This window comes from Leptosomus discolor, chromosome 1 (assembly GCF_034619465.1).
Source record: "Leptosomus discolor isolate bLepDis1 chromosome 1, bLepDis1.hap2, whole genome shotgun sequence".
In the NCBI taxonomy this organism is placed as follows: domain Eukaryota; kingdom Metazoa; phylum Chordata; class Aves; order Leptosomiformes; family Leptosomidae; genus Leptosomus; species Leptosomus discolor.
In genome coordinates this window covers 198,266,236-198,293,547 of record NC_141391.1, presented here as the reverse complement: position 1 = coordinate 198,293,547, position 27,312 = coordinate 198,266,236, and the positions used below count along the sequence as shown (strand labels likewise).

Genomic DNA, 27,312 nt, shown 5'->3' with positions numbered 1-27,312 from the left:
TGTACCAGCAGAAGTCAGCTATGTACCCAACAGGGTACATATCAAACCCTAAAAAGACTGACAATGATTTCATTTAACCTTCTGTGCCACACAAGTCTGCAGAATCCCCACGTGAAGATGACACACTTTCCTAATTATAACTACTTTCCAGATTCTGTATTGAAGATTTGAAGAAATGGGAATGTCCCGTTCCCAAATCACCTCTGTCACTAGTGCACTGCAGTGTTTAATTACCTTCACAGTTACTCCTTTTTGTCTGTATGTTTTAAAATTCTAGCTATTGAAGTTGTCTTTCTCTGCTAGATTGAGAGTCCAACACTATATATTTTATCTACTGATATATCTTCCAAAGCCTGAAAGTCCTTCCACATTCCTATTCTTTATTCTACATTTAGTGGTATTTAAACAGTATTTGACTTTGACTGAACATGCAAGAAGTATTTTTTCTTGCTTCACATGAGTGTGAAACCAGGCATCTATTTTTCTACTTGACCAAACAGCTTGTAAAATTTTCTTGGACAAGGAAGCAGAATATTGAACTTAAAGAATTAAGAAAATGGTACATTATTTCAGCCAATTCTCTGTCAGTTTTAACACGTTAATTCTTAGAATAGGAGCATAGAATTGTGATCTTCCAAAACTTTGGATAAGGAAAAAACCAAAACAAACAAAAAACCCCACCTGTCACACTGGAAAACCTCCTTAGTCTTCTCAGAAAAATCACACGTATAGCTTTACTTCTGCCAATTCCCACACATAATACTGAGTCATGACTTTTCCTTACAATTACTCAAAATATTTTTCTGCGCTTCTTTTTTTGTAGTAGTCATAACCATACTATACGATTTTGAAATCTAATCTCAAAAGGCTAAATTTACATCAGCAGAAGGTCAAGTATTCATCAAAAATCACCTTTTTACCTGTAATAAAAGAAATCTCAGTATTTATCTACTAATTTTTGTGCACTCTAACTTGACCATTGAATAAAACACTGCCAGGAACCAGTCCTTCAGACAATGTATTCTGAAAAACATGGTTTTGCACGGCACTTACAGGATGTGACACCCTCTAATTGCCACAAAAAGAAAAATTCTAGTGAAAGTTCACATAACAGGTGGAACTCATAAGTAGTGAAAAATAAACACACATAATTTTTGTCTTCATAACTGCAGTATCACACACATTATCATTGTGGACCAAAACCCTTAGAGGATGCAGAGAATACTAATGATGAACTTTACAGAAATATTTAATTTATCAATTTAAGCTTCTTTACCCTTGTACATGGCAAAATAAACAAAAGATAGGAAAGAAAAAAAAAAAAAAAATCAAAGCTATGTACAGCATATCCCAAAACCCATTTTGTAAAAAGGACATATTTAAATAGGAGGCAGCACTTCCATTCTCTGGATTATTGGGGGGGATGGTGGGGGGGCAGCAGGATCTCTCCTTGTACATCAATCAACATGTGGCTTTTAATACCAGATATACAAGTATCTTCCACTTTTTCTTTTTAATCAAGATCCACTTTTACAACTTATTAAAATATCACACTCTCTAAAACACATTAATTAATTCTTATTTAATAAGCCTAGCAGAGTCAAGACAAACTAGTTTGAAAATAAAGCTCTAAAATTACCTGATTTTATTTTTTTTTAAAAATAGCACTGAGGCAGAGCTACTGAACACCATAGTAGCTCTTTTCTTGATTTAGGCAAGAATTGTTATTTTATTTAAGCAAAGAGGTCAGGATGTCGTCAGCAGTAGTTTCCACACGTATCAGAAAGGTTTTGAAGTCGATCAGTCTTACAAGAAACATCAGTGGATGATGACTGCTAGCATCCTCTTCCACTTTACCTAGGTGATTCCATCATCTAATTATTAGATACAGCCATAAGGCATACCCACATCATGCTCTCCCGTAATTAAAGTAAATACGTATACATGATTTTGTGAAAGTATACATACATGTACAGTCAAGGACAAACAGCTAACAGACATTAGTAGTCTGGATTTATCTAGCTTTCAATTTTTTTGCAACACTGGCTCTAGCAGTATTTTTCAATGGCTTTTTCTTATGCTGAATTTTAAGCAGCATTTCTTGTTCTTTTCCACAACTTAAAAACTTTCTGAAGGTATTAAAAAAAAACAAAAAACAAAAAAAAAACCCCAGCCCAGTACCCTAGAAAAAAATTAAAACAAATCCCCAAAAGAAACCCACAAGCCACCTATATGACTAAGAAGCAACATTTGTGAATGCAGACTAACAATGCCTCGAAGGCCTTGTAAATGTTCCTTTCTGCTTCTATTCTGTTTCATCACTTTCTATTCACTTATTTTTCTGGTCCATATAAAGACACTCAAGATTCCCATGTCGAGATAACAAAACTACATTTAATTATTTGGTAAGAAAGTTCAGGATAGTTCAAATGAATAAATTATAAAACAAAAGGAAATACTGGTTCTGCCTTGAGACATACAGTAACAGAAATCCAGTTTTACTACCAGGGGCAATATGCTTTCGAATAAAGGCAAAGGTCAACATAGAAAAATCAGTTAATGTGCAGCACATAAGTGTTGATTTCTAAAGACAGCTGAAAATATTTTTAAGTCTCAGCAATTTTTGCTTAGTTATCTGCCCACTACTTATCTACTTTCATAAGGATCTTTTAATTCTCTTTCAATAAAATGATGCAACACAACTGATGCATACAACATGGAAAACAAGTATTACACCTCATTCCAACTTATTATGAAAGCAGGGCTTTTTTGGCTTATTTTTTGCTCTCTGTACTAGTACTGCATTTCAAATGCTTTCTTAATTTCAGACAGTACAAACATATCATGTAGAAATGGAAACTAAAGATGAAAACAAACATTTACATATTTTAAAATATCTGCTTCCACTTTTAATAGAGTAATACTTGCATAAATGGTATTTTAATAAAGCAGATCACACTGTATCTCAGTGCGTACTCTGAAAATACTGAAGATTAAATATATCACATTCAATTTCCCCAAAGTATATAGCCACAATATGCTAGCTTCGCAACATTTTTGAAGAACACGAATAGACACTGGCTTTGCTCTTCATCAAGCAAACACATTTTAAATGCCTCTTCCAACACACAAGATCAAGAGACTCCATCAAAATGATTTTATTTGTACTAAAGAATCAAGCACTCAAAAATAACAGAAAACAGATCGTTTTCACAGCTAACACTGCAACTCTTTTCCTTTGTATATTCATCCTACTCACTGATAAGGCAGCTGTTATAAAGGACAAGGAGCAAGGGGGGAGAGGGATGATCCACCAGAAATGGGGCACAGGGCCAGTACAAGATCACTAACATAGACAAGAATCTAGATTTAGATTGTCAAGTCAGCCCTAAAAGTTTGGATTTCCTAACTTGGAAGTTCTGGACCTGTAATCTAAATACAATACTTTTACCTAATAAAATACTTTTTATAAGGTAAAAAAAAAGTTGTTTACCTACTAGGCAAAATTCAACCATCACACATCATTAGTGGAGTATGAACATTGCAAGGACAAATTTGTCACAGTCTTCAGACAAACTAGCTGGTGGCAGCAGAAGGCCACTTCTTTGAAGACCATTTGCCAACAGGTCCAGGTACTGTCTGTCCCTCCCATAGAGAGGAACAGTTTGAGAGAGTGTCCTTCTCTACCCAGAATCCCACATAATATAGCTGCTCTGACCTTCCCAGAAACGCGACTTTTAGACTGAGCTCATTTCTCCCTTTTCCAAATTGGAAAAAAAAAAAAAGAAGCTGATAAATGCAAGCAGTACAAAGTAAGCAACAATCTTCAACAGTTTTATATTTCAAGAAAAACTGAATGGCATTTCCTAGTAAAGAGGTAACACGCTTCTGTAGCCAAAAGGTCTGATGCAAATCTTACCTGTGTACAAGGTTCCCCAGTGGTCCCATAGATTATTCCATGTGCTAAGAAAGTTAGAAAGAAGTCAGCCCTGACAGCACTGAAAGCTGAAGTCACTTTAAGGCTCTAACATGACCTACTGCACTTTTGGAACTGGATACTTCGGTATAGACTTTCTAAAGAACAGGATAGATGGATGCCCAGCATTAAAACTTCTGATCCTACACTCTTAAATCAGTAGTTCACAGATGATAGCCTGAAAGGCCATATAATTAGATTACAAATGAGCTCCAGAATGACACTATGTAACTTAACAGCAAAAAGCTTAGAGTATGACATCTGTGTAAGAAATTCTGGTATCAGAAAAGTGTACAGCTCTCAAAACTATTTAAGGTAGTAGTGTAAAAACTTGACCTACAGATAAGCTGGCAGAGAAACCCATGAGCTAGAGAAAGTTGTGTAGAAATTAAGAAGTACATTGTTCTACACTAGTCTGTTTAACATATCCTGAACATTAAGATAGGTCTTTTGGAAGATACGAATTATTACAAATGGTGTAATTAAAATGCCCAGTCTTTCATATACACCCACTATTCAGTTAAGGAAACAGCATACAATCCTTCCACCTTAAAACTAAGCATAAACAGCAAGCGGGTCTTCCTCAAGCTTCAGCAGGTGTGCTCAGGGGCTACACCCATCAAGTATTTTCCTCCTAACTATAATCTTCGTATTTCTATACTTCTCCAGCTACCAACTCTAAGGAACGAGCTATATGCCAAGGAGACATACAGTCTAGTTATTAATGACTAAGAAAGTAAACGACACCGAACATCTCCACCTGTGCCTCAATATCTAGAGACGTTGAAAACACATTAATTTCAAATTGTTTAGGAAAAAAGCACTAGTGTTTAAACACTGAGCGTACATGTTTCTTCTCTGATAATTCATATAGCTTAATTGGTCTTCCTTGAGATCTCTGGAAAAGTAAATCATTTTTGTTCCAAGGGAAAAAAGCACATTAAAAAACAAATTAGAGAAAAGGGATCGTTTAAATGAAGACTGCTGTAAAATAATCCACACCATTCATTACTACTTTATGGGAAATTTCTAAATGGGAAAAAAAAAGAAAATAGCCAAAGAAAATTGGAAAACTGAGATTTGGATCTGCAGCATCATCACTTTTTGTTTTAATATGCCCATTTCTGTTTTGCTTTTAATTCAAGTTACCAGTTTTCTAGGACTACGCATATTCACATTACAAAGAATATTTGAGCAAGTCTCCTTCAGCTGAAGACAAGCAATTTTTAATAAAGCTCAACTTTAAAAGAGTTTTAAACTGTGTCTATTTTTTACACTTCTGACATAGAATATAGGAACTATACTTGCGTCCAGTAACACAAAACTGAGCATAAACAGAAGAAAGCTGAATCTCTCTGCAGTCTTGAAACAAAATTTAGTTGGTATTCAGAAAAAAAAAAAAAAAAAAAAAAAGTCTTTATGTTTTGGTTCCTGACATCTAAGGACACTGTTTAAAAAAATAAATCTGATTATATCACCCTTTTAGGGTCTGGCTTTCTTGAAAGTCACCAATGGAAAAAATTGCCAGAAACATACATTCTAATCCTAATTAAGACAACGCCAAACTCCTTTATACGAACTCCCCCCTTCCACAGACTAACAATATCTGTTTAAATAACACCAATCTGATGTTTGTCAACACCACACAAAAGCTAAAGGCTGTTTGTCAAAGTCAGTCGATAAGTAGCTACTTACATCAAAAAAAACTTAGTACGGGAAAGGACTGCAGTCTCACAACATTATTTAGATTAATTTAACCACCCTTAATTGCCCACTACCTAAGACTTGGGAGTCAGCTTTCAAAAAAGCATGGTTTATTTGTATTATTTTAAGAGCCCTCACTGTCTGAGCATTCAGAGTCCTGTCACAGTACAATAAGCCTGCACATGGAAGCGGTGCCTATTTTGAGAAACTTTCTAAACCACTGTTCTTACATCAGTAAGAACTTAGTCCGAAGGGTAAACAAACACATTGATGTTGCAAATACTAGAAACAAAACAAATACTCCATAAAGACAAACTTGGTTTTAGTCCCAATAGTCCAATTTTGCATTTCTCAGCCCAGTATGTCTCAAACGTTTGGCAAAGCCAAAACAGTATCTGTCTACCACAGAGCTTTGTCATTGCTCAAATCCCAGAAACAAATTATTTCCGCTGTTGAAATGCATAATTCAGATTAACTGAAAGAAATCCGAAAAGAGATGCTACTGTTCGTTTAAATTAAGATATGGCTAAGCTAACTGAAGTTCACACTGAGTTTAACTCCTGAAATAAAGATATTAAAAATCTTCATTTCGCTCCAACTCTATTATTCCTTATGAAAGCCGCAACTGAAAGCTCCCTGCTTTCTGAAGCATCACTTTACTAGCCTCACCAGATCTAGAGCCATCTGCCAGCCCCCGATCACCACTGTTAAAATACAAAAATATGGCATGTTAAATGTAAACAGCAATTTCAGTCCTGGTGTTCATGCTTTATATTTGCACTTACACAGTAAGAGCTCCTGCAAGAACTACAAAAGACACACTAACATAAAAAACATCTTAAACAGAATTGTTACAAAGTATGAATTTGTAAGCAAAACCAAGATTAGGATGAAAACTCTTTGTCATGTACGCTAACTCATTGTTGTTCAAACATAAACATTTTACTGAAGTTATAAGACAGACACTTGATAGCATCATTGAACGGGAGTGCACACTCATTTTAGGTTCCGTGATTAAGAATACATTAACCAACTAACTTACCATCACTTACTTGCTAACTTTTCTTAAAAAAGTCTGCAAGTTACCAAATTCATCCAAGCCATGAAAAACACTATTGCATTTCCAAAAGGAAAAACACAAAATTTGGAAAAACCTGAGAAGTTACTCTGCCCCACAAGGAAAATACCTCCTGGAGGGGGTTTTTTTGGTACCACTTACATAGATCTTACAGCACAAGTTTATACTTGAGTGAGATTAACAAGATTAAAATCTTATATATGCAAATGTAACTTTCATTTTGGGGCTCTTAAAAACTACGAAAAGAAGTTTAGATTCCCAAATTATCAACAGTTAACCTTGAGCTTGGCTGCTTTTTAATATAAAGGTCAATTACATATGCTATTCTGAATTCAGTGGTTAATTCTCAAAAGTGCAACGAATGACAACAACTGAACATACAACATGATCTGATTTGACAAAAAAAAAAAGACAGACCACTTGACCACTTACTCATTTCTCTAGGGAAGTTACTGCATTTTTAATGCAATTTCACAGAAGTACAACGTACACAATTTACATTAATCCTCTGAATATGGCCTTTAAGGAACACATATAACAGGCACAAAAACTTCAAGCTGGCATCTAAAAGCATTGGTTTAAAATTAAACAGATAATTAAGTAAAAGTTTCTCTCGCTTGGACGGTTTGCTTACCTCTGGGGGGGGATATAAGGAGCAGATACTGTTGGCATAACCGTACAGGGTTCAACCACTGTTTTCTTGGCTTTTTTGGTCTTTTTTCTGACTTTTGATGTAGACCTAGCAGTTCTGACTGATCCCTCCTTTCTACAAACACCATTTTTGATTTCAGCTTCTCCATAAATATTTAGAGGTCTCCGTGTGCAACCTGGTGGAGTATGTACATCGCAATAGGCAGTCTTTTTTACAGAGAATGTTGTCCCACTGCCTGTTAGCTCTTTCACAGGTTCCATTTTCATATATAGACCAGCCTTTTGAGCACACGTCACATGGAATGCAGTATAGCAGTTTGCTTTGTGGCACTGGATGCAGGCACCAACACCTTTCTGTTTACAGAGGTAGCATGTTAACTTCCATCTGGCTGGGGGAATGTTCCTGACACCATCAATTGGCTCAATAAAAACTGTATTGGCAAATCCAACTTCTGGAATCCACAAGGCGCACACAACATGTCCCCAACGATCATCATCAGTCTTTTTAAAGGCACCTCCCTTGTTTGGGCACAGCACACAGTCTACAGGCCGAGAACGGGACTGCAGACAGTGTCTGCAGAGCCACTGGCCCTCAGGTATATATGGCACCCCATAGCATTCCTGATGTACTGCTAAATTACACATATCACAAAACAGGATTACATTGCTGTTCTGACATTCACCATCCATGCATATACAACACACTGCATCTTCATCAATTAAAGACTGATGATCACCCTGTTTTTGGTTCTCACAGTAAGACTCTTTTTCAAACCTATCCATAAGGAATTCAAACATATTTTGTGAAACAACTGATACTCCATCACTTTTCCGCTTCTCATTTATTATTTCTAACCACGCATAATCTTCTTCATCCATGTCATACTCAACTTCGTTATCAAGTTCTTCTGCTGACTTCTCAATGAATTTGTAATAAACGGGAGGTCTCCGAGGAGCCGAAGGGGGACTGTATTCAACGATCCGTACTTTTGGTTCTGGAAGAGGAGTTGTTGTAGCAGGTACACCATGTGAGCTTGGAAGAGCTTCATTTTTCTTTTTCACCTTGTTATTTTTATGCCTTTTGCTTCTTAGACAAACTGGCGGTCTTTCGCTATTTTCTTTATTGCTGTTGCATTCACTCATTTCCTGGGCTGTAAGATCATCTTCTAATATAATCTCTAAAGGATCAAAGATACTGATCCTATGCAGGCGACCTTCAATTTCTATTTCAACCATTCTTTGAGCTTGAGCGTATGTCAAAGTTTCTCGTGTTGGGGAGTGCTTAATACTGCATGGGGAAGAAGAATGCCTTGCTGCCGATACTCGATGACATCTTCCTTTTCTCCTCATTTGGTAATGTTTACCTAAAATTAGAGTAACAGTTAATATTATGAACTCCAAATATTCATATTAAAATATCACTTTTATTATCGCAAGGAAAAAAACCCTTCAGTTCTACAGCCCCCAACATATCCACTCAATTAAAAAAAAAAAAAAAAAGCCTGTCACTGACTTCATAGGACTGCTCACACCGTTTTGTGCCAATTTAACCTAACACTAAATAGACCTCCTAAATAACAGCTTCTCTAAGTAAACACGGCTATCCAAAATCCCTACAGAAGAGTTACCTGCAAGACAAAAAAAAGCATTTTGGAACTGCCACAGAAAAAATGTTGCACTTATTACACAGCAAGAAAAGCTTTAACACAGTATTTCCTGATACCTTAAGGTATCTGCACTTTGACATTTAACAGCTACAGACTACTTTCTCCAGATCTTCCCTCAAAAGAAATAAGATAATTGTGAGAGAAAACAAAGTTTTCCCCACAATTTTTTCCAGTGCAATTTGAAAGAGTCATGTTAACAACTCCATTACTACGGCTATACTTAAAGCTATAAAAACACACATACTTCCAGATTTGGCAAGTATGCCATCTGACAGCCCTTTACTTTTTTACTTTTCTCAATTCCTAGTGAGCATGTAATTCTTTACAAAATGAAAAGAACACAACTGAACTTGCAGCGCCCAATATGGCACAGTACAGACTGCAGCTAGGGAACATTCCACCTGTAAAGCAGATTTGACTTACAGCAAAAACATGCTCCCTGCATGTAAGTGTGCATGTATGCACACCCTGCTCCCTCAACAGATTCTTCAAGAGTTGTTCTCAGAGCAACTGAGGTAGATAAAAATCTCCCTGTCTTTAAATCCAATCCAAAGCTCTTGAAAGTAATTTTCAAGTTTATCACTTACTAGAAAATGATCATTCCACATACCATACAAAAAGATAGCTTCCCCCCCCCCCCCCCCATGAAGCACCAGGACTAGGACAAGCATGCATTTTGATTACAAAATTTCTGATTAAATGCTTCCATACTTACGCCTTCTAACATTTTAATGTTGGGGGGTTTCTTCCTATGAGGGTTGAAAATATTAAAAAACCAACCAATAAGGTCAAGTTTAAAAGTTCTATCCCCCTCCTTCCTTCTTTCTAATAAATCATTCATAAAGCAAAATTCAACCTCAGCTACAGAAAAAATTCTTGATCTTTAATCATCAGGGCCTCACCATTTCAATTCTTTACCTCAAGTCAATGTTGTGTAGTAGTTAAAATAATGCAACTAGCGTTAGCGTGTATTGCCAAAATAGCAGAGAAATACAGTGATCAAACCACAATTATTGTTACAGACTAGTATAGCTGTTTCAGGAAGAAAACAGCAAGTGCTGGAGCAATTACATAAACTACTCCATGCAGCCTGCCGTTTGCTTAGACTATGATGCCAATCCCTAAAGGTGCACCTTCAAAGAACTGAAGGAACTCCATTCACAGCAAGACTAAATAATTTAAGCAGCTAGTGATAAAACTAGTTCTTGAGAGGATTTGATCTTCTCTCACAAACTGACTTTGTTTTCCCAATCTAAGCTGGTTTTATTATTCATGCGAGAATTGCGCTGCTCACAGATTTAACTTCTACACAAACAATCCTTTACTCTTATTACTTGTTTTTATAGCACAAGCACAAACCAGAGAACAGTGTTTAACCACGACAGACCTCTGATCTGCTCTATATAAACAGACGAATAAAAAAATGCTCCACCTTCTCAAAAAAATTCAGAAGAAATATTTAATAATGTAAATCTGTAAAACAATATAGGATTAAATCATGCCAATTTCTTAACTGTAGAAAAAGTTTAAACCACTAATACTGCTACCGAAGGTCCAATAACTAGGAACAAGGGCATACTGATAATTTAGCAAAAATTAAAAGTTAGTTCCCCGTGTCGCAACAGATTTTGTAATTCCAAGGCCAAAGATAACACAATGGCCCTGGTTTCTGTTTATTATTTTGAACAAATAATGAGGAATTCTTCAGCTAAAACACACTGATGTGTCAATATACAGCAACACACTACAGATCAGAATGGTTCCATTTTATGGTTGTTTGGGGTTTTTTTTAACTATCTGTCTTTAATTTAGTCACCAATTAAGAAAAACAGATCATTTACATTATGTTTACCTCATATAACTGCACTTTAATTCTGCCTAGATGTAAAAGTCTGTTTTGTTTTGTTTTTTTAAATGTCCCTTCCTACACCTTAGCTGGTTGTGTATCTGTTCATAGTGGTTCATGAAGACAGTGACTGTTTTGAACAAAATACTGGGGGGAGGATGAGAAGTAGCCTTCAGAAATCAAGAAAACGTGCAACTTGTCCACACTTCACCATCTAACTTAACCCAGTACCACAGAAAAACACATTAACACCAGGTTTCCAAGCTCTCCAACACTCCCCGTTCCAGAGATTCTTAAGCATGGCTGCAAGCAGACAATAAGAACAGGAAGAAAACACTCAACAGCACAAGTGTTCTTGCTTTAAGATTTAGCACTACTATCCTAGAAGTCAAAAACACTGCAGGGACCAGAATGATAAAAAAGATTGAGCTAACATCTAAGCATCTTCCCTGTAACATTTAACTGTAAATAAAGCGAAATTAGGAAGCAAATTATAGTCACAGCTAAATGCAGAATGGATACCCTACAAGTGCAATCCAACTGCAACTGGTTTGTACCCTGCACAAATTTCCTAGAAACTTAATGTGAATAACTTAAATGCTCCAGAAGCCAAAGCAGTGTTTCTTTTAGTTTCTTCAAAATTCTTCTGTTTGCAAATGTCCTACAAATATTCCAATGAAGACCAGATTTCTGCATAGCAAATTTGTGACTGGCAATTGATTTACTTTTCCTAGTCAATTATCAAGTATCTTCCTTCTCTCCCACCCTGTAGTATCCTGTAGGGATCAACCAGAATGAAAACCATGGATCTAGGTTTGGAAAAGAGTAAATGAAGACAGTTTCCATTCAATACAAACAAAGATGCCACACTAAGAGCAAAATGAAATTACTTTAATGTACTTCTGTTAGCACTTTTCTGCCTCTTACAACTCAATGAGTGTAAGAGATTAAAAAGGAAAGTTATCCACAGCTTTTCTCTCTCGGAATTACATCAGCTGCTTGAGAAAAAAAAGTCACCATCAGACGCTTTCCCTCACAACAACGGACACGAAGACAGCTGTTTGTGTGGAATGCACGGTACGAGGCAAAAAAAATACTTTTTATCAAGGTGTAGGAAAGCTAAAACCAACAGGGAGAGTATGATAACGTGCACTTTTCGATTACAATTTCCTTTTGGAATCTCCATCCTAGTTACCTTCCTCCGCTTCAAATAAATTGCCCTTGGTCCCTGGATCCCCTGTTCAATGGGAAAGGGAATTCCATTCTCAATGGACACTTTCATGCAGACCATTAAAAAGAGAAAGACACAGGAATGCTCTTTAGTCCTAGACAATGCGGGAGGGCGAGAAAACAGCACTTACACGGGGCGGACACCACCCACCGCTTCAGCCGCGGAGCGGGAGCCATCCCCTCAGGGCAGCGCCAAGAACCAGGGCCCACGCAGCCCGGCGAACCGGCCCGGGGACGCCCAAGCGCCGCGGCACCCCCGGAGCCGCCCCCGCCCCCCCCCAGCCGGCGGCAGGACCCCCCCCCGTTGCCGCTGCCGCCCCCCGCCCCGCGATCGCGCCGCCATCCCGGCCGCCGCCGCCGCCGCTCCCACCGCCCCCCGGCCGGCACCGCCGCCCCGCGCGCGGGGCCCGCCCCCCCCACGGGCCCGCCCCCGCCGGTCCTGCGCGAACACTTCCTGCCCACGCCCAGGGAGCCTCCAGCGCGCACACGCCCCTCCGCGCCGATGGTTCCTGCCCGGCCCCGGCGTTCCCCCCTCCCGGCCCCCGGGAGGATGGTTCCTGCCCAGGCCCATCATCTCCAGCCCTTCCCAACAGTCACCTCCCTCCCCTCCGCGAAAATACTCGGCCCACAAATATGGCGGCTGACAAAACAGCTCGAGCGGCGCCCTCCCCCAGACCGCCGCGCTCAGCTCCCCCCCGCGCAGCCTCCCCGCCCGCCCGGCCTCGCCCCCGGCCGCCTCGTCCCCCCGCGCCCTCCCCCGCTGCCTTGCCCAGCCTGCCCTGCCCTTCCCCCCTCCCCCCACCCCCCCCCACCGCCGCCGGTCAACGTCTCGCCGCGGCGGACCCGCCGGCTCCCGGCCCCGAAGCCCCCACCCGCCGGCCTCCCACCGCCCGCCCGGCTTCACTCACGCTGTGGGAGCCGCCGAAGCGCGGCTGACAGACCTCCCGCTCCGCCTCTGCGGCCGACGCTGCGGCCGGTTTAATGGCGGAGGTCCCGCCGGTGCTGCCGCCTGGCCCCGCGTCCGGCAGCCGCGGGCGGGCGAACGGGCGCTGAGAGGGCCGCGCTGCCCGCGGCGGCGACCCGGCGCTGGGTGCGGGGCTGCTGCTGCAGCCGGGCGCGGCGCATTCGTGAGGCGCGGCGCAGGTCGCCGTCCGGCTGCGGGCTGGGCGCTCAGCTCCCGGGGCTGAGAAGCTCCCCTCCCCCCTCGGCACAAACAATGCGGCTTCACCACAGCGCTGCGCCGACGGGGGGGGAGGAGAGGCAGGCAGGCAGGCAGGCAGGGAGGGAGGGAGGGAGGGAGGGAAGGGACGTGAGGGCGCCAGGCACCGCCCAGCCCCGCCGTTGCCGCCGCCGCGGGGCGGGGCCTGCGCGCCACCGCTCCCCCCGCCCCGGATGGCGGAGGCCGCGCGGGGCCGGGCGCGCTGGCACCAGCCGGCACGGGGCGCTCCGCCGGGCCCGGCCGCGCCCCGGGGGACAGGGCGGGAAGGCGGCGGCCGGAGCAGCGCGTTCCCGCCCGGGGCCGGCCGGGGCCGGCGCCGCGGCGCCCCCAGCCAGAGCATTTAAACGCCCCAGCGCTGGGTGAACGAAACGGGGGGGGGGGGGGGGGGCGGGGCGGGGCGGGTTGTTACAAAACCAAGGCTCGAAACTACAAGCGAGTGGTATTTATTAATTCGGCGAGGGGGTGGGGGGGAAGGGGGAAGTCCAAGCTTGAGATCGGTACGTAGAAAATTTCTTGAAAGTTAGCTCTTGCGTGGTCTCCGGGTCAGGCTGCTGCTTGTAAATTAACTGGTAACAGCCTTACGTTTTGACAAAGCAAAGGCGAGTTATTTCTGGCTCTCCCGGCGAAGGACACCCTTTGTTACGTATTATTTTTAGACAGCCATTACAGCCACATTCGAGATCTGGAGGATTTTACTGCAATGCATTTCTGCGAGGCGGCTGCACCCGCATGCTTAGAAAACAACTTCTAGCTAGCCCAGCCCGCGACCAACACTTGCCTTTGCCGATCACACAGAGTAAGTCCCATGTGTGGCAAAAAGCGAAGGGCCAAGAGCAGGGATGGTTCTCTGCCGATCTGTAACAACCACCCATCGAGCAAAGCTTTCTCCAAAAACTTACCAGTTCGCTTTCACATTTTCTCTAGCTGTACCATTTGCTTGCCTCGAGCAGCAGTTGGCCCCACAATAAATTTATGACTAGGAAATCAGAAATGGATACACCTGTCATTACTTGTAAGAAGTGAACTAAGGTCCAGAGAGCAAAGGAACGCCTGCAGAATAGGCAAAGTACTGTCCAACCCCTTTTCCCCCATCAGGGACCACCCAGCACCCTGATCTCTAATGAAACAGAAGCTATTAAAACAGCTAATGTTTGTGCGGTGCACTCAGTGTAGAAATCGATCTTTAGGACCAGATAGGCCCAGTCCCTTCCATTTCCAATACACATGAAAAAAAGAAAGATTGTGTGAACTGTAGAGGCCATCTGGTCATTTGTGTAGTTGCCTGTGAGGAACCACTCTCCGGTCGTATCGCCCTAAGCGATCCCACCATCGGTCTCGGAAGTCTTACAACACTCTGATTTAAGCTAATGTTGTTGCGCTGGAATTCAGCTTGTGATAGAAAGATATTAAAGAGGGAGCAGCATAATAAAATGACATACATTAGTGCTCAAAGTATAAAAATGACTAGAAATGATAAATGCTGTCAAGAAGCCAGTAACAAGAAAATCTCATTTAGGCTAGAAAGCACGTTGTTTAAGTGCTAAACCACGTGTGGATCTGCCCTGCAGCTGTACAAATGCTTTATAACTGGAGACAAGTCTTCCACAGAGAACTTGCTGGTGTCCATACTCTCACGTGTCCGATGCACAAGCCAGCCTGGCACTTTTCCAGTTTCTTTTTTCTGCCAGGTGGACTACAGCATTCCAAAGAGGGACATCCCTTCAGTAATGCAGTGTTCCTTATTGGTATTTGCATCACTTAACCACCTTTTTGTAGTTTGAACTCACGCTTTATTCTCTGTAGTAAGCTCTACTTAATGATTTTTTTCTTGAGATTCGTCTCCCAGCTCTGCCTGCCCTGTGCATAGGGCACGTTTGGTAAAAACGCTCCATCTGTAAGACGTAAGGTCTTTAACTTCATGCTGATAAAAACAGGAAGTGGCAGTTTCAAAATGATTTCATTAAAAAGACAGCGGCAGCATCGATTCCCACAACCCATTGACCGAGGACTCATAGCACAGCCCGAATCAATCACGACAGTGTGCTACGGTGCCAGAACCCGATCTCCTAACAGATTTGGAATGAAAGGCTCCTGACCCACGTTAGCCTAACCCAGCAAGGCCTCCCTGCTCCTCAGCGCCTCTACAGAATTTCGAAGAACCGCTGAGCTTTATTTCCTGGTTCCCATACTGAAGACAGTGTCCCCACCTCAAACACTAACAGGCAGGCAGGGTCCAATTATTCTCAGCAAAAAACATGAGAAGATTTCGCTAGGGCCTGCCCAGGCTCTGGGACAGAAGGCACGTCATTCCTTGATACGGTACTTCAGAGCAACAGCACGCAGATCAGGGCAGGCTGAACATACACTTCAGTATGAGGAGCCTCACTCTTCCGAATTGTTTCTCATTGACCCTACAACAGGCTACCAGATTGGGACCTTCAACCCCTCCTCGTTAAACATTAGTATGCTGGCCCATATTATTTCAGAATACAACAGTATGTAGTATCGACTATTTGACCAGTCCTCAGCACACGCTTCTATAATCTTAAAGATCTGTTTTCTCTGCCTTTTCCATCTCACGAGTGAGACTTGGTGCCCCAAAACAGTATTCTTTCAATTCTCAGACAAGGACGAAACAATTCTACTGGGATACTGTGCAATTTCAAGCAAAAAATAACTGGCCCCTCTGAACCACAGTTTGATGGCAACAGGACCCTCACCACCTTTTTAGCACTAGCTCGACATGTGCACAGGGCTTCATGTCCATCAGAATCTTCACATCCCCGCTTGGCAGCATCAAGTTTTTATTCAAGCTGCCACTACTGACTCACTCTGCATGGAAGACTTCCACAGAAGGAATATCTTCTGCCTACCAGCTTTCACCTGCACTAGCTATCAAATTCTCAAGAACTCTTCAAGAAGCAAGGATCATGTAAACACATACAAATGCTATTTATCTGCTGTGGCATCCTCCTCTTTCCTTGCAGAACCAAACTTCATGAGACACGTTTCTACATTGCTAAAGTGTATCACCTATATAGTATCACCTTTGCTTTACAGATTAATAAAGACCAACTCAGACTTGCTGCAGCACTTTGATATTGGCAGTGGTGCTGACCTTCCCTGGGTGGGACCCTGTACCCCTCTCCTGGTCGGAACAGCTGGCTGATGAGGGCACAAGGAAGAGGCAGAGCCGACTCCACACGTTCTTTAGAACCTGCAAGAATCTTTCAAGACAGGTTTTGGACTGCCACAACATGCATGTGCGGGTCATCTTCCTATCACGGTGACAAATCTGCCTGACCTTGCTAGGTCACGTGAGGCCTCTGTATGATGCCTCAAGCCAGTCTGTCCCCGTACAGTTTAAGTCTGGCTTTCCCACTGCATGGTTTACACCTTCAGACTCATCTATGCGTGATAAATGTTCCCCTCCAGAATACTGCCTCATAAGAGACAACCATGGTCCCCTCGTCCTGCAAGGGGATGCTTTTTGATCTCACTTACCTCACCAGTCACGGTATATGGCACGGCACTGGCAAGTACTCACGGGCATGACTCTGCAAGGCTGGTCGTTCTCAAAAGAAAGGTTGTTCCCAAACCGCACAGAAGCCAGAACAGCATGCACTGGGGTAACGGTGCTGCAACCCTACCAAAAGACATGTTATGGCAATATGCTGACACACCAACCCACAAGTGTTTACCTTCAGTCTGTGAGGTGTGGTGTGTCCCTCCACCTCGCCTGGCCGATCTTTGCAAACTACTATATTTAAAGACAAATGCACACATCACTGATCCATCTCCCAGTTATCATTGTACTTTGCAGAAAGGCTGACTTCTTTTTCATACTAGACTGAGGGGGATATATGGTCCAGAGTCCCAGATGACAATTCCAGAACAGGGATCAATCTTTAGCTCCAAATATGGAAGAAAAGTGTTGGCCCTTTTTATCCCTACATGTTTACTGAATATCTTCTTTATTCTCTGGTTAGGAAGAATTGTTTGCATTTTCCTTTGCATTCCTCTGATCCCGAAGTTTTAGCCGTATTATGACAAAAGAGTGAGTAAAGATGAAATAATATTGGTGTTCATCCATGTTCACCAACTGCTAAGGAATCAAAGATTTTTGCTTCTTATGGCCTCACTAGCTCTCACTTCCTGCACACACCATCCTTCTCATCCTCAGAATCAAATCTCTATTTATAAAATCGGTAAGAGGACCTTTTAGATCTCCAGAACAGTTTGTGTTGAGCCAAACGAACAGTCTTCACCAAAACACTAGTTTTAACAGACTGGAAGCTGTGTCAATGCCTTTTATGGTCCTGATAAAGACTGAGCCCTTTTACCATCAGAGCTCCACCAGAACTCAAGCTACATCAGTGCGCTTGCTAGGAAATACCTCTTGAGTTGCATCTGCTAAGCAGTCCTTTGACAGAGCGGTCTTTAAGCAGTACAGCTGCTAAGCAAAGGCCCTTACCCCATTTCCATTTAAGTATTTGTGGAAACTACTGCTTGGAGTCACCTGCTGCAAGAAGAAGTATGTAGACTGTCACCTGCAGACAGAAAGGTATCTAAGTTAAGCACTTTGCTGAGATACACAATTGACAGGGAAACCTAGCTCGTGCCTTACTTACCCTTCCACTATCTAGCTTGAATCCTTTTCAATCGTGTACCTTTGGGATTTTGCAGTTGTAAGATGCTCTCTACCACATGTGCTCATAACTGTTGCATGATGGAAGGTAGGGCTTGAGTTCACCACTGCAGACACTGCAAAGATAAAAAAAAATAAAAATCTTTGGTATTAGGATGTATGTGAAAGAGTATGTAAGTTACACTCCAACAAAATGAAACAAACCCAAATTTCAAAACGTTGCAGCAAAAGAACAAAGCTTGCCCATCTACTCACCTGTAGATCTTCTAAATAGCAAAACTACTATCTACTGGAGACTATTTTATCCAAACCTTTGGAGCAGAGTTATTTGCACTCTTGTGTATAACGATATTGTTGTTTACAAAAGAGCAGACAGAGCCATAAACAAGGGAATAGCATTCCCCTTCTCTCCTGTCATTGCCTCTGGCATTAATTATTCAATTCCTAGTGTTTACAGTTTGGCACCTTTATTATGTTCTGCATAGTAACTCCACCTGCAAAGGTCTTTATGGGAAGCTGTTCCTGCCAAATGGTAACTGCCATCGGAACAACCCTTCATAAACAAGTCACCGATTTTCTGTTTAGTTCTCAGAACTACCTCCCTGCATGATGAAAATGATTGCCAGAGCAAGAGAGGCAGCAGAAAAGCAAGTCCGGGTTTGGGAGTGCCCCTTCAGCATCCCTAGTTATTAGCCTTTATTAGCTTAGCTGACAAAAGAAGCTGCATGTTTAGATTTGGAGTGTCTGTCAATGCACACAGCACAACTAACTGAGCCAAGTCACGGGCAAAAGACAAAATGTCAGTGGTAACGGGTAGGAATCAAAAAGCAAAACAGTAATTGCTATGTGAAAAGTTCTAAAAATATCATACTTGCATAGCAAAGAATTACAAAACACTGTGGCTAAACAGGTTATGTTGGATTTTGACTTTTTTTTTGCAAGACATGATGAGGAAACCTTAGTAGCAGATAAAGACAGAATTTACAGAAAGTTAATGCAACAAAAAAAACACCTATTTGAACCGAAAATTTTGTCAAAGGCAGTCACAGCGAAGGGAAAACAAAATGCTCTCCACATAGTATCTGATACATGACAAATTTCTCAGATCAAACATCAATTTCAGTACTTTTATTTCTAATTTCTCCCTGTGGTATTTCTCTTCATCAGGTTTGGATTTCAGAGGATATTTTGGTGATCATGAACTCAGGTAACTGCTTAAGCCAGCATAACCCATGTATTACTGCAAACACATTATTACTTTCTCTGATAACCCTTTGCTACTCCTCAATCTTTTCCTCTACACTGGAAAGGATCCTCTACACAGCCTTCATCCAAGTGAAGATACTTATTGCCTTCATAAAGTTTAACAGTACATAAAGTTTATTTTATTTATTAAATCCCTTAGACTGACTTCTCTACTCTCAATTCCTTGCTGTCAGTATCAAAAACTTGCAAGTGTAGTATGTGATGAAGTACAAACTCTGAGTGAAGTTGTGTTCCTACAAACATGTATCTCTAAGAAACGATCTCCAATGCTTACAATGAGTTAATACTTCAGCCTTAGTATAATTAAGTCAAAATTCAATCAACAATGAGACACAAATCCAGTCTTAATTACTTTACTAGCTCTTCCTCATTCATTCTAGAGGACAAACCTGGTCTGCAGATGATTAAGACGGTATGCAATGGAGGAAGCTTTGCTGTTAGAATCCCTAGTCATTTATGACAGAAGAAATCCCAAAATAGATGGGCTCATTCAGAATTAAAACCTTGCCTCCTCATTTACATGGGGAACGACTACACAGCAAGGTGACATAAAAAACTGGGGAGGAAAAATAAAGTGAAAAAACAAGTCAGAGGCAAGACTCAATACACGACATCCACAAAAAACCCCAAACAAACAAAAGCCAGACGTGGCTCATGGTTTCCTCTGTTCAGAGACACCCAACTAGTATGTGCCATCTAACAAACAGTAACGAGCCCTACGCAAGTTTTCTTTGCTTTGTCACAGACATGCTTGATGCTGGCTAACAAAGAGATCTTCCAAACTCACGCAGATATAAATCCATTCTGAGATATAATACGGCTTCATAATGCAGACAGAATCTCAACAGGCTCAAAGAAATGCTGTAATAGAAACTTCAAATTGAGCACTCCTGAAAGACATATGCCAGCACCATCCTCACTCCACATGAAGCATAAATATGAATAAATCCTGTGAACATGCTATCATATGCTCAACTCCACGCCAAAAATCACTGATGTACACCTCTGATGTGCTATAAATCCAGGAAGATAAAGAGATTAGACAGTTGTGTTTGTAACAAATTAGGTCATTAATATAAAACTACAAAGGCATCACGGTTTTGGCAGCGAATGCTGCTTAAAGTTGCTCACAACTACTGTGTAATTGCTCATTCTTTATTTTCTGAGCACCCGATATGAGGAGCAGAGCCAAGTGCCTGCTGAAATTAATGGGGTATGTATGCTAAATATATGTTCTCTTCTATGTTAGGTGTTCTTAGAAATCGTACCCTTGTGACATCCAAAATTTAGTACTTCTGACTTCTACTTTAAGGTTTTGATCATTAAGTTACTTGACACTGTCTAGATAGGGTCCTGGGAGAGGTTGGAGTCTATATAGAGCGGAAAAGAGATCATTTTATTAAATATAATACCTCAGTGCATACAAAAGGCAGCAATTCTTTGTGCTCAACTTAAGAACTATTATTTCTTGATACAGTTTTTCTCTTCATGAATGCATATGGAAAATGCATCACAGATGCAGAATTTGCTAGAGGTAAAGCCAAAGGTTTGAGTGGTTCAGTAAGGAAAATAAACTTATCAGAGCAGGTTTGGAAATAAATATATTAACTGCCCAATTCCACTAAAACAAGGTAACAGCAGCAAAATGGTTAATACTCCTGACACTGGTATTATCAACATGCCTTTATAACATTTAATGTCTCCAAAGGTATACAAACTCAGAAAGACAGAACCACATCAATTTATCACTGCAGTATCAACTCTATCTTTACTACCAAGGAAGAAAAGGATAGAAAGAAGCAAAAAAAAAAAAAACAAACAGACTGAGATGAATAGCTCAGTGACTGGAGACTGTAGGACCACAGAACACAAAGCTCTGGCTGCAGTAACGGAACATCTACGATAGTTAAATAACATGTAACACAATATAAACAGAGAAATAGGTATATTTAAGGCATATTTTAAGTTCTGTGACAGTAGAAAGGGATACAAGGACTTCATTTAGCTTCCAGCTGGTTTTAGGATTTTGTTACAGCCTCCCCAAGAGCCTTCCAAGTTCAGTGTGTACCCCAGTACTGAGAATGACAGAGCTGATTACTTACAGTTACTGCAGTGACATTTCCCTCTTCTCTGAACCTGTAACAGAGAACCCAAGCAGTTTCTTTGGAAGCATGCTCTTTTAGCTTTCCTATATCCTACAGAACGTAACACGGAGCAAGGTACTTGCAGTTTGCTCCAGGGACTTGAGTGAGAAATTACTTTTTTATATTCATTTAATATCAGATCACTTTTAATTCATGCCAGGTTCAGTTAAATGTGCAAATAAAGATGTTTATTCATGATATCTGAAACAGAAAACAAGTTTATAAATTCATAAATAGGGGAAAATGAAGAAAAAAACCCCTACTCTTCTGAAGTTAAATAAGGAAAGTTTTGGGTTCTTCCTGTCCAGATATCTTGCACAGTCTTTCCTAATATCCATTTTACCAAATCACTATGTTCTTTCTTATACTTACACCTCAGACTGCATGCTTTACAGAGAATCTGTCGCTACACCAGTGCTGCTGCATTCACCACAAGCTGGCAGTCTGGAGCCTTCTCTAGGAATTGCAGTTATTTACTCTTTCCTTTGCCCATCAAGAGATCACCTTCATTTTGTTTATTCTTCATATTAATTGGTTGTTTGTGAGAAGACTTTCTGGCCCCGGCTTTGCTCAGATTTTTTAGACTATTTTCTTAAGTTTCTGGTGTACTTTTGTAAAACCAAAAGAAATTCCAGCAATTTTACTCAATCTGTGATATACATCTATAGATTATATACTGAATCACTGATTGGTTCTCAAGCCACTTAAAAGATAATTTAAAGAAATAATCAGCTTTCATTAATCTCAACTTTCACTAACCCTTAAGGAAATTTTCAGAATAGGGTGTATGAAAAAATGAAGAGGTAGAGAGGTGCATACAGTAAGAGCAACATGCAGTGGGAAAGCACGACGTGAATTTCCATTCTTTTAATTTACTGTAAAATTTTCAACTGCAAATTGGGAAACTCCTCAAAGCCATAGCTATTAAAAAAAAAAAAAAAAAGGCAGGTAATAGAGTCACATATTCTTAATATTATCAGGCTTTCTCTGGTGTGATAAGTGTAACTGTAATTCCATGTAAAATTCAACATAACTGTTATAATTTAACAGTTCTCTAAGAGATGACATATTTCTATTTATTATCGTTGAATGTTAAATGATCACCATAATTTCCTGTCAACAGACTGGTGACAGAGGCTTCTTAACTAAGCTCTCACACCCCTATTACTGAGTCTAGTTGGCAGATCTGACCAAGACCAAGCTTCATTTTTAAGTAGTCGCATTCATATAAATGCACTTTGTAACAGTGGAAACTGGGCAAGTAGAAGTAACTTCAAATCACTTTGGCCTCAGCTACACGGCCTCAACCATCTATAGTAGCAGTTCAACTGTATCAGTAAAAACACACTGTAAGTTACGGAGTTACAACATGGTACAAAAAAGGGCTGCCAGCACACAGTGTAATAGCTACTTTGGTGGGATTTTAAGTAGCACATGAATGAAAAAAAAAAACCAACCAAAACCCATGAGATTTCCAAAGGAAGCATTAGCCATAACAGATCATTTTCTTTATGTTGACTGACACCATCCCTTTAGAAGACTGCACCAGCACTACAAAAATACAAACATACAAATACTACAGAAGAATGTTCAAGAGCTCTACTACTTCAAATCAAAGAGCAGTCAACTGATTTCTTCATATACTGCCATATATCCACCAAAACATTACTAAATCTGTTCAATTAAAAAAGGAAAAAAAAACCAAACAGTCATTTCACTGATAAAAACAACTCAGATCAAAACCCGAGTACTTGCTTAAGCACTATTTCTCTCTCTTCACAGTCTTAATCTAAGATTTAGCATTGCTTCCAAACCAGTGCTGTTAACGTTGTTCTCCTGCTTCCACTCCCAAAGGAAAGATACAAAGCTATTATGACCAGTGACACTGAAGTCAAAGAAGCAGAAATCCATGACTGCCACTAGGAATTTGACAACAAACATCAATGTCTCATCAGATCACACCCTTACCCAGCTCTCTGTAGAAATGACATACATTGAAAAAAAAAAAACAACCCGAAACAAACCACTCTGCTTCACCCCCACCCCACCCAAAAAGCCTGGGTCACTCAGTCCTCTTGACAACCTTGACTAATCTTTCTCAATCAGAGAAGACAACTACCAATTCACAACTGAACACCAAAACTGGTGGAGCTTTACCCAGAAAAATTCCAAGATCTCGAGCATATAGCAGGCCGCTGCTTCACTGAACCAACACGACGCATATCCTTCACCGCTGAACAGCCTTCCCGGTAGACAGCTACACAGGTCAGACAGAAGGGTGATGTGAAGCGCCCCTCCCGAGATAGACAGTAGCTCCAAGTATAGCAAAAAAGAGCCCACGACCAAATCTAGTATGTGTTAGACCACAAATACATATCAAGGTGGGCTTTTTAGTGAAAATATGCATAAAGGAGAGTAAATTCCTGAAAAGGCAAGGGCTGTGTTCAGAACAGCGGTGTGCCCACGCTCCGGCGGAGCCATGCCCATGAAGGCCTCTATTCGGGGTTTCGGCCAGGGGAGGCTGCCAGCCCTTCCTGAGGCCGGGGTCCCGCCGGCAGCCCGGGACGAGCACGCCGCACGCCAGGAACCAGCTCCCCGCGCTGCCCCGGCAGCCAGCCCGAACTGCGAGGACGGGAACGGCCGATCCGAACGCGGCCGGCCCGGGGGGAGCCCAGGACGCCCGCCCACGGCCTCCCAGGGCAGGTGCTGCCAGCCGGGCAGAGGCCCCGGCAGTCCCTCGAAGCCAGCAGTGCCGCAGGAACCCCCAGGCCGGCACCGCCCCGACCCCGCCGCTCTCGGAGCCGCGGCAGCCGCAGCCGCCGCCTCCCTCAGCCACCTCCGAAACGAAGCGGGCGGATGCGAGCGGCCGCCCCTTTGCGCAGAAGGCTCGCGTCTCACCCCGGCCCCGCCGCGGGGGCGGCGCAGCAGGACACCCGGCTCCCCGCGGCCGCTGCCGCCCTGATCCAGATCCGGGCTCGGAGCCGCCCCGCCGCCCCCTGGGCGTCACGGCCCCGGGGGCAGCCATTTTGCGGGCCGCGGCCCGGATGACATGTTGCGCGTCGTGCGTGCCGCCGCTCGGCGACAGCGGCGGTACCGCCCCCCGCGCCCGGCGCCTGCGCACCGCGCCCCGTGGCGGCCGAGCCGGGGCAGCCTGCTCAGCGCCGCGGCGGCGGCGGCGGCCGGAGACAAAGCGCCCGGCTAATGAATGGGACGGTCCCGCCCGGCCCTTCCTTTTAACTCCTTCGGGCCCGGCCGGGCGGTGGCGGCGACCTCCGGCTTCTCCTGTGGCGGCCACCCGGAGAGGTGAGTGGTACCGTTCCGGCACCGGGAGGGGGCCGGGCAGGGCGGTCCGGCTCACCCTCCCCCCGCCGCCCCCCCCCCCCCCCCCTCCGCCTTCACACCCCCGCTTCCCGCCGCCGCTGGGTTTTACCTTAGTGGCGCCGGTGCCTGCGCGGCTGGGGTCCCGCGCCCCGGGCCCGTCGGCGCCCCGTCCTGCCTGGGAGCGCCCGCAGGACAGCGCCGCCAGGCCGGGGAGGGGGCGTGTGGCGGCGGGGCGGCGCAGGAAGCCGGGGACTAGGCCCGCGGTGCTGGCTCCATTGTCTGCGAGGCCCCGGGAGGGGGGCCGGTCGGCCCCGCGGGCGGGAGTCGCCGGTCCGCAGGGGCTTGGCGCTGGCCCGAACCTCCTGGCAGGCTCTGCCGCCCCCCGCCCGGGGAGCGGTGCCCGCCGAGCCGCTGGCCGCACCCCGAGCCCGCCCGGCATTGTGCGCGGCGCGGGCCGGGCCGGCGGGACCCGCCGGAGCTGCATGCCCGCTCCCACTTGGCGGAGCCGCGCCGCCGGGAGGCCGCGGGAGCCGGGCCCACGGAGGGAGCGGTGACCATGTGGCCGCTGCCATCCCGAGCTAAGATGGCCCGAGCAGCTCCGGGGGTGGAGAGCCCGCCGCCCCCCCCCCCGCAGCAGGCGGCCGCGGCTCCGAGCGCCGCGCAGAGCGCACGGTGCGAGCCGGGGCTGCGCGGGGAGCGGCGGGCGGGCTCCTCAGGAATGGACTTGCTAGTCGGGCGCCGCGGCCGAGAAGCCCGGGAAATCCTAAAAGCGTTTTCCCCCGAGAACGTGGGGCAGGGAGGGGGCAGGCGCCCGCCAGCGGCTTCGGCCGCGGCGTAAACACCGCGTTTTCCTGCGTGCGGTGAAGTCCCCGGCCCCGTCCCTCCTAGGCAGAGTCGTTGAGGAGAGGTGGAAAACCTGCAGGATTTAACTTTCCTGTATTGCTTCTCTTGTTTTGTACTTGGGACACGGTAATTTTGCTTAAAAATGCTGCCTATAACTTCTGATCTACACCGAGACAGCTGCTTGTGGTAGAGACTGGCTGCGTTCTAATGGTTGCTGGGTTTCAGAGGGTTTTTGGTACATTTAAAGTTGCCTGCTTCACACGTGGTCTACTAAAAGTGTAAAAACAATTATTAATTTAATAAAAGGTAAAAGGCCTCTTTTGCGTTAATGGCAATTCTAACTATCGCTAAGTTTTTAGTAGAGTTTAGCTTTGCAGTGTAGAAAAAAGTCCTTTTTCCCTAATCTCCCTGGTGCTTAGGTGTTAGAAGCAGCCCTGTTGTGTTTCTGGGCATTATATTTGAGAGATTTCAATAATTCAGTTGACAGTGTGAGCTGTCATGCTGTGCCTATAACGCCCAGCAAAGAAATCTTTCAAGCCCCCGTAACATAATCATGCTTCTCAGGCTTTCCTTAGGTGTTGTTTGTATGGCCCACTACGTATGTGCATGTGTTTTGCTTTTCAAGAGAATGAGCACAGTTCTTTCCTTCTAAAGGTTATCTTCAGTAATGCAACGTTTCACTTAAAGCACAGACATGCACGCTTGGGAGGATGTTTGTTGAGTACATACCGGGGGTAGTGCAATCTGGAAGACTTTATTAACTATCCCAAAGATACCACATGCTACTAGAAAGCCTGTATTTGTACAAATACTGGGCAGGGTGATTCTAGTTATTATTTACTATGGAGGTTTGGTTTGTGGAGAAAAAAAGTCTTGGATCCCTTAATTGTATCTTAAAAACAGCAGAAATTCTTTTGTGGACTCGTAGAAATTGGAGTGCTGTCTGCTAGAAATAAGACCAACAGGCAAGGTGCTGAAAATTTTTCTGCAGTTGGATGTCGGTCTACTTTGGTGCTTACAGTGTTGCTGGTATCTTCCAACTTTAATAGATGTTGAGGAATTTATTCCACAGAAGTTCTGCAGAGTAGACAAATGTAAGAATTGATTGAGAATACATAAAATGAAAGTAAAATGGAATACCTAAACAAAGCATCTCAGAGAAAAGTTTTCTAAACATTTGTACCTTTGAATGACCATAACTCTTTTACTGTTACTCTATATAAAGTAAAATTGTGACAGGTACAGCATGATAATGTGAAGGGCAACATATTTAATAGCAGAAGGCTAGACAGGTGATGAGCTTAGAGTAATGCTTACTGTCTTCCTGTTATCTTGTCTGCTAAGGCCTCTCTCTGATGTTTCCACCTATTCTGGCTCATTTTGAACCTCGACTGCAAACGTCCTGAGCAAGAATTGTGTTTGTGGAACAGCTGGTGTCATGGGGTCACAGGTGTTGGTGCAGAGGGGGTTTGCTTCAGTACACAGAATGCATCACTAAGGCTTATAACAGGTCCTTCGGAAAAACAGGAGGGCAACTGAAGTTCACATATTTATTTAAAATCATCTATTCATGTAGAGTATCCTCCTATCAAAGATTCTTAAGAACTAGGTATTACAGAAGGAAGTTCTGGCCAACTCTTAGGTCATAGGGAGTAGCTGCTGGTTTGTGTGACCTTTGAGCATGTTGTATCTTTGTTTTGTTTTTTTTTCCCTCTCCTT

At 43.3% G+C, this 27,312-nt stretch overlaps 1 protein-coding gene across 3 annotated transcripts in view; it reads right to left on the bottom strand.

Annotated features, from left to right (window-relative positions):
• BRD1 (bromodomain containing 1) overlaps nucleotides 1–13,075 on the bottom strand; it is a 68,391-nt gene extending 55,316 nt beyond the window's left edge. For 2 of the 3 annotated variants that reach the window (XM_086480576.1, XM_086480582.1), the window contains exons 1-2: nucleotides 13,061–13,075; nucleotides 7,393–8,773 (exon numbers count right to left, since the gene is read on the bottom strand). In XM_086480576.1, the coding sequence (XP_086336702.1) occupies nucleotides 7,393–8,759 (1,367 nt within the window). In that variant the 5' untranslated portion in view covers nucleotides 8,760–8,773; nucleotides 13,061–13,075. Of the gene's footprint in view, nucleotides 1–7,392; nucleotides 8,774–9,686; nucleotides 9,709–13,060 lie in introns of those variants that run through there. The other variant, XM_086480583.1, reaches the window with a different exon arrangement.
• Between the last annotated feature and the right edge of the window lie 14,237 nt (nucleotides 13,076–27,312).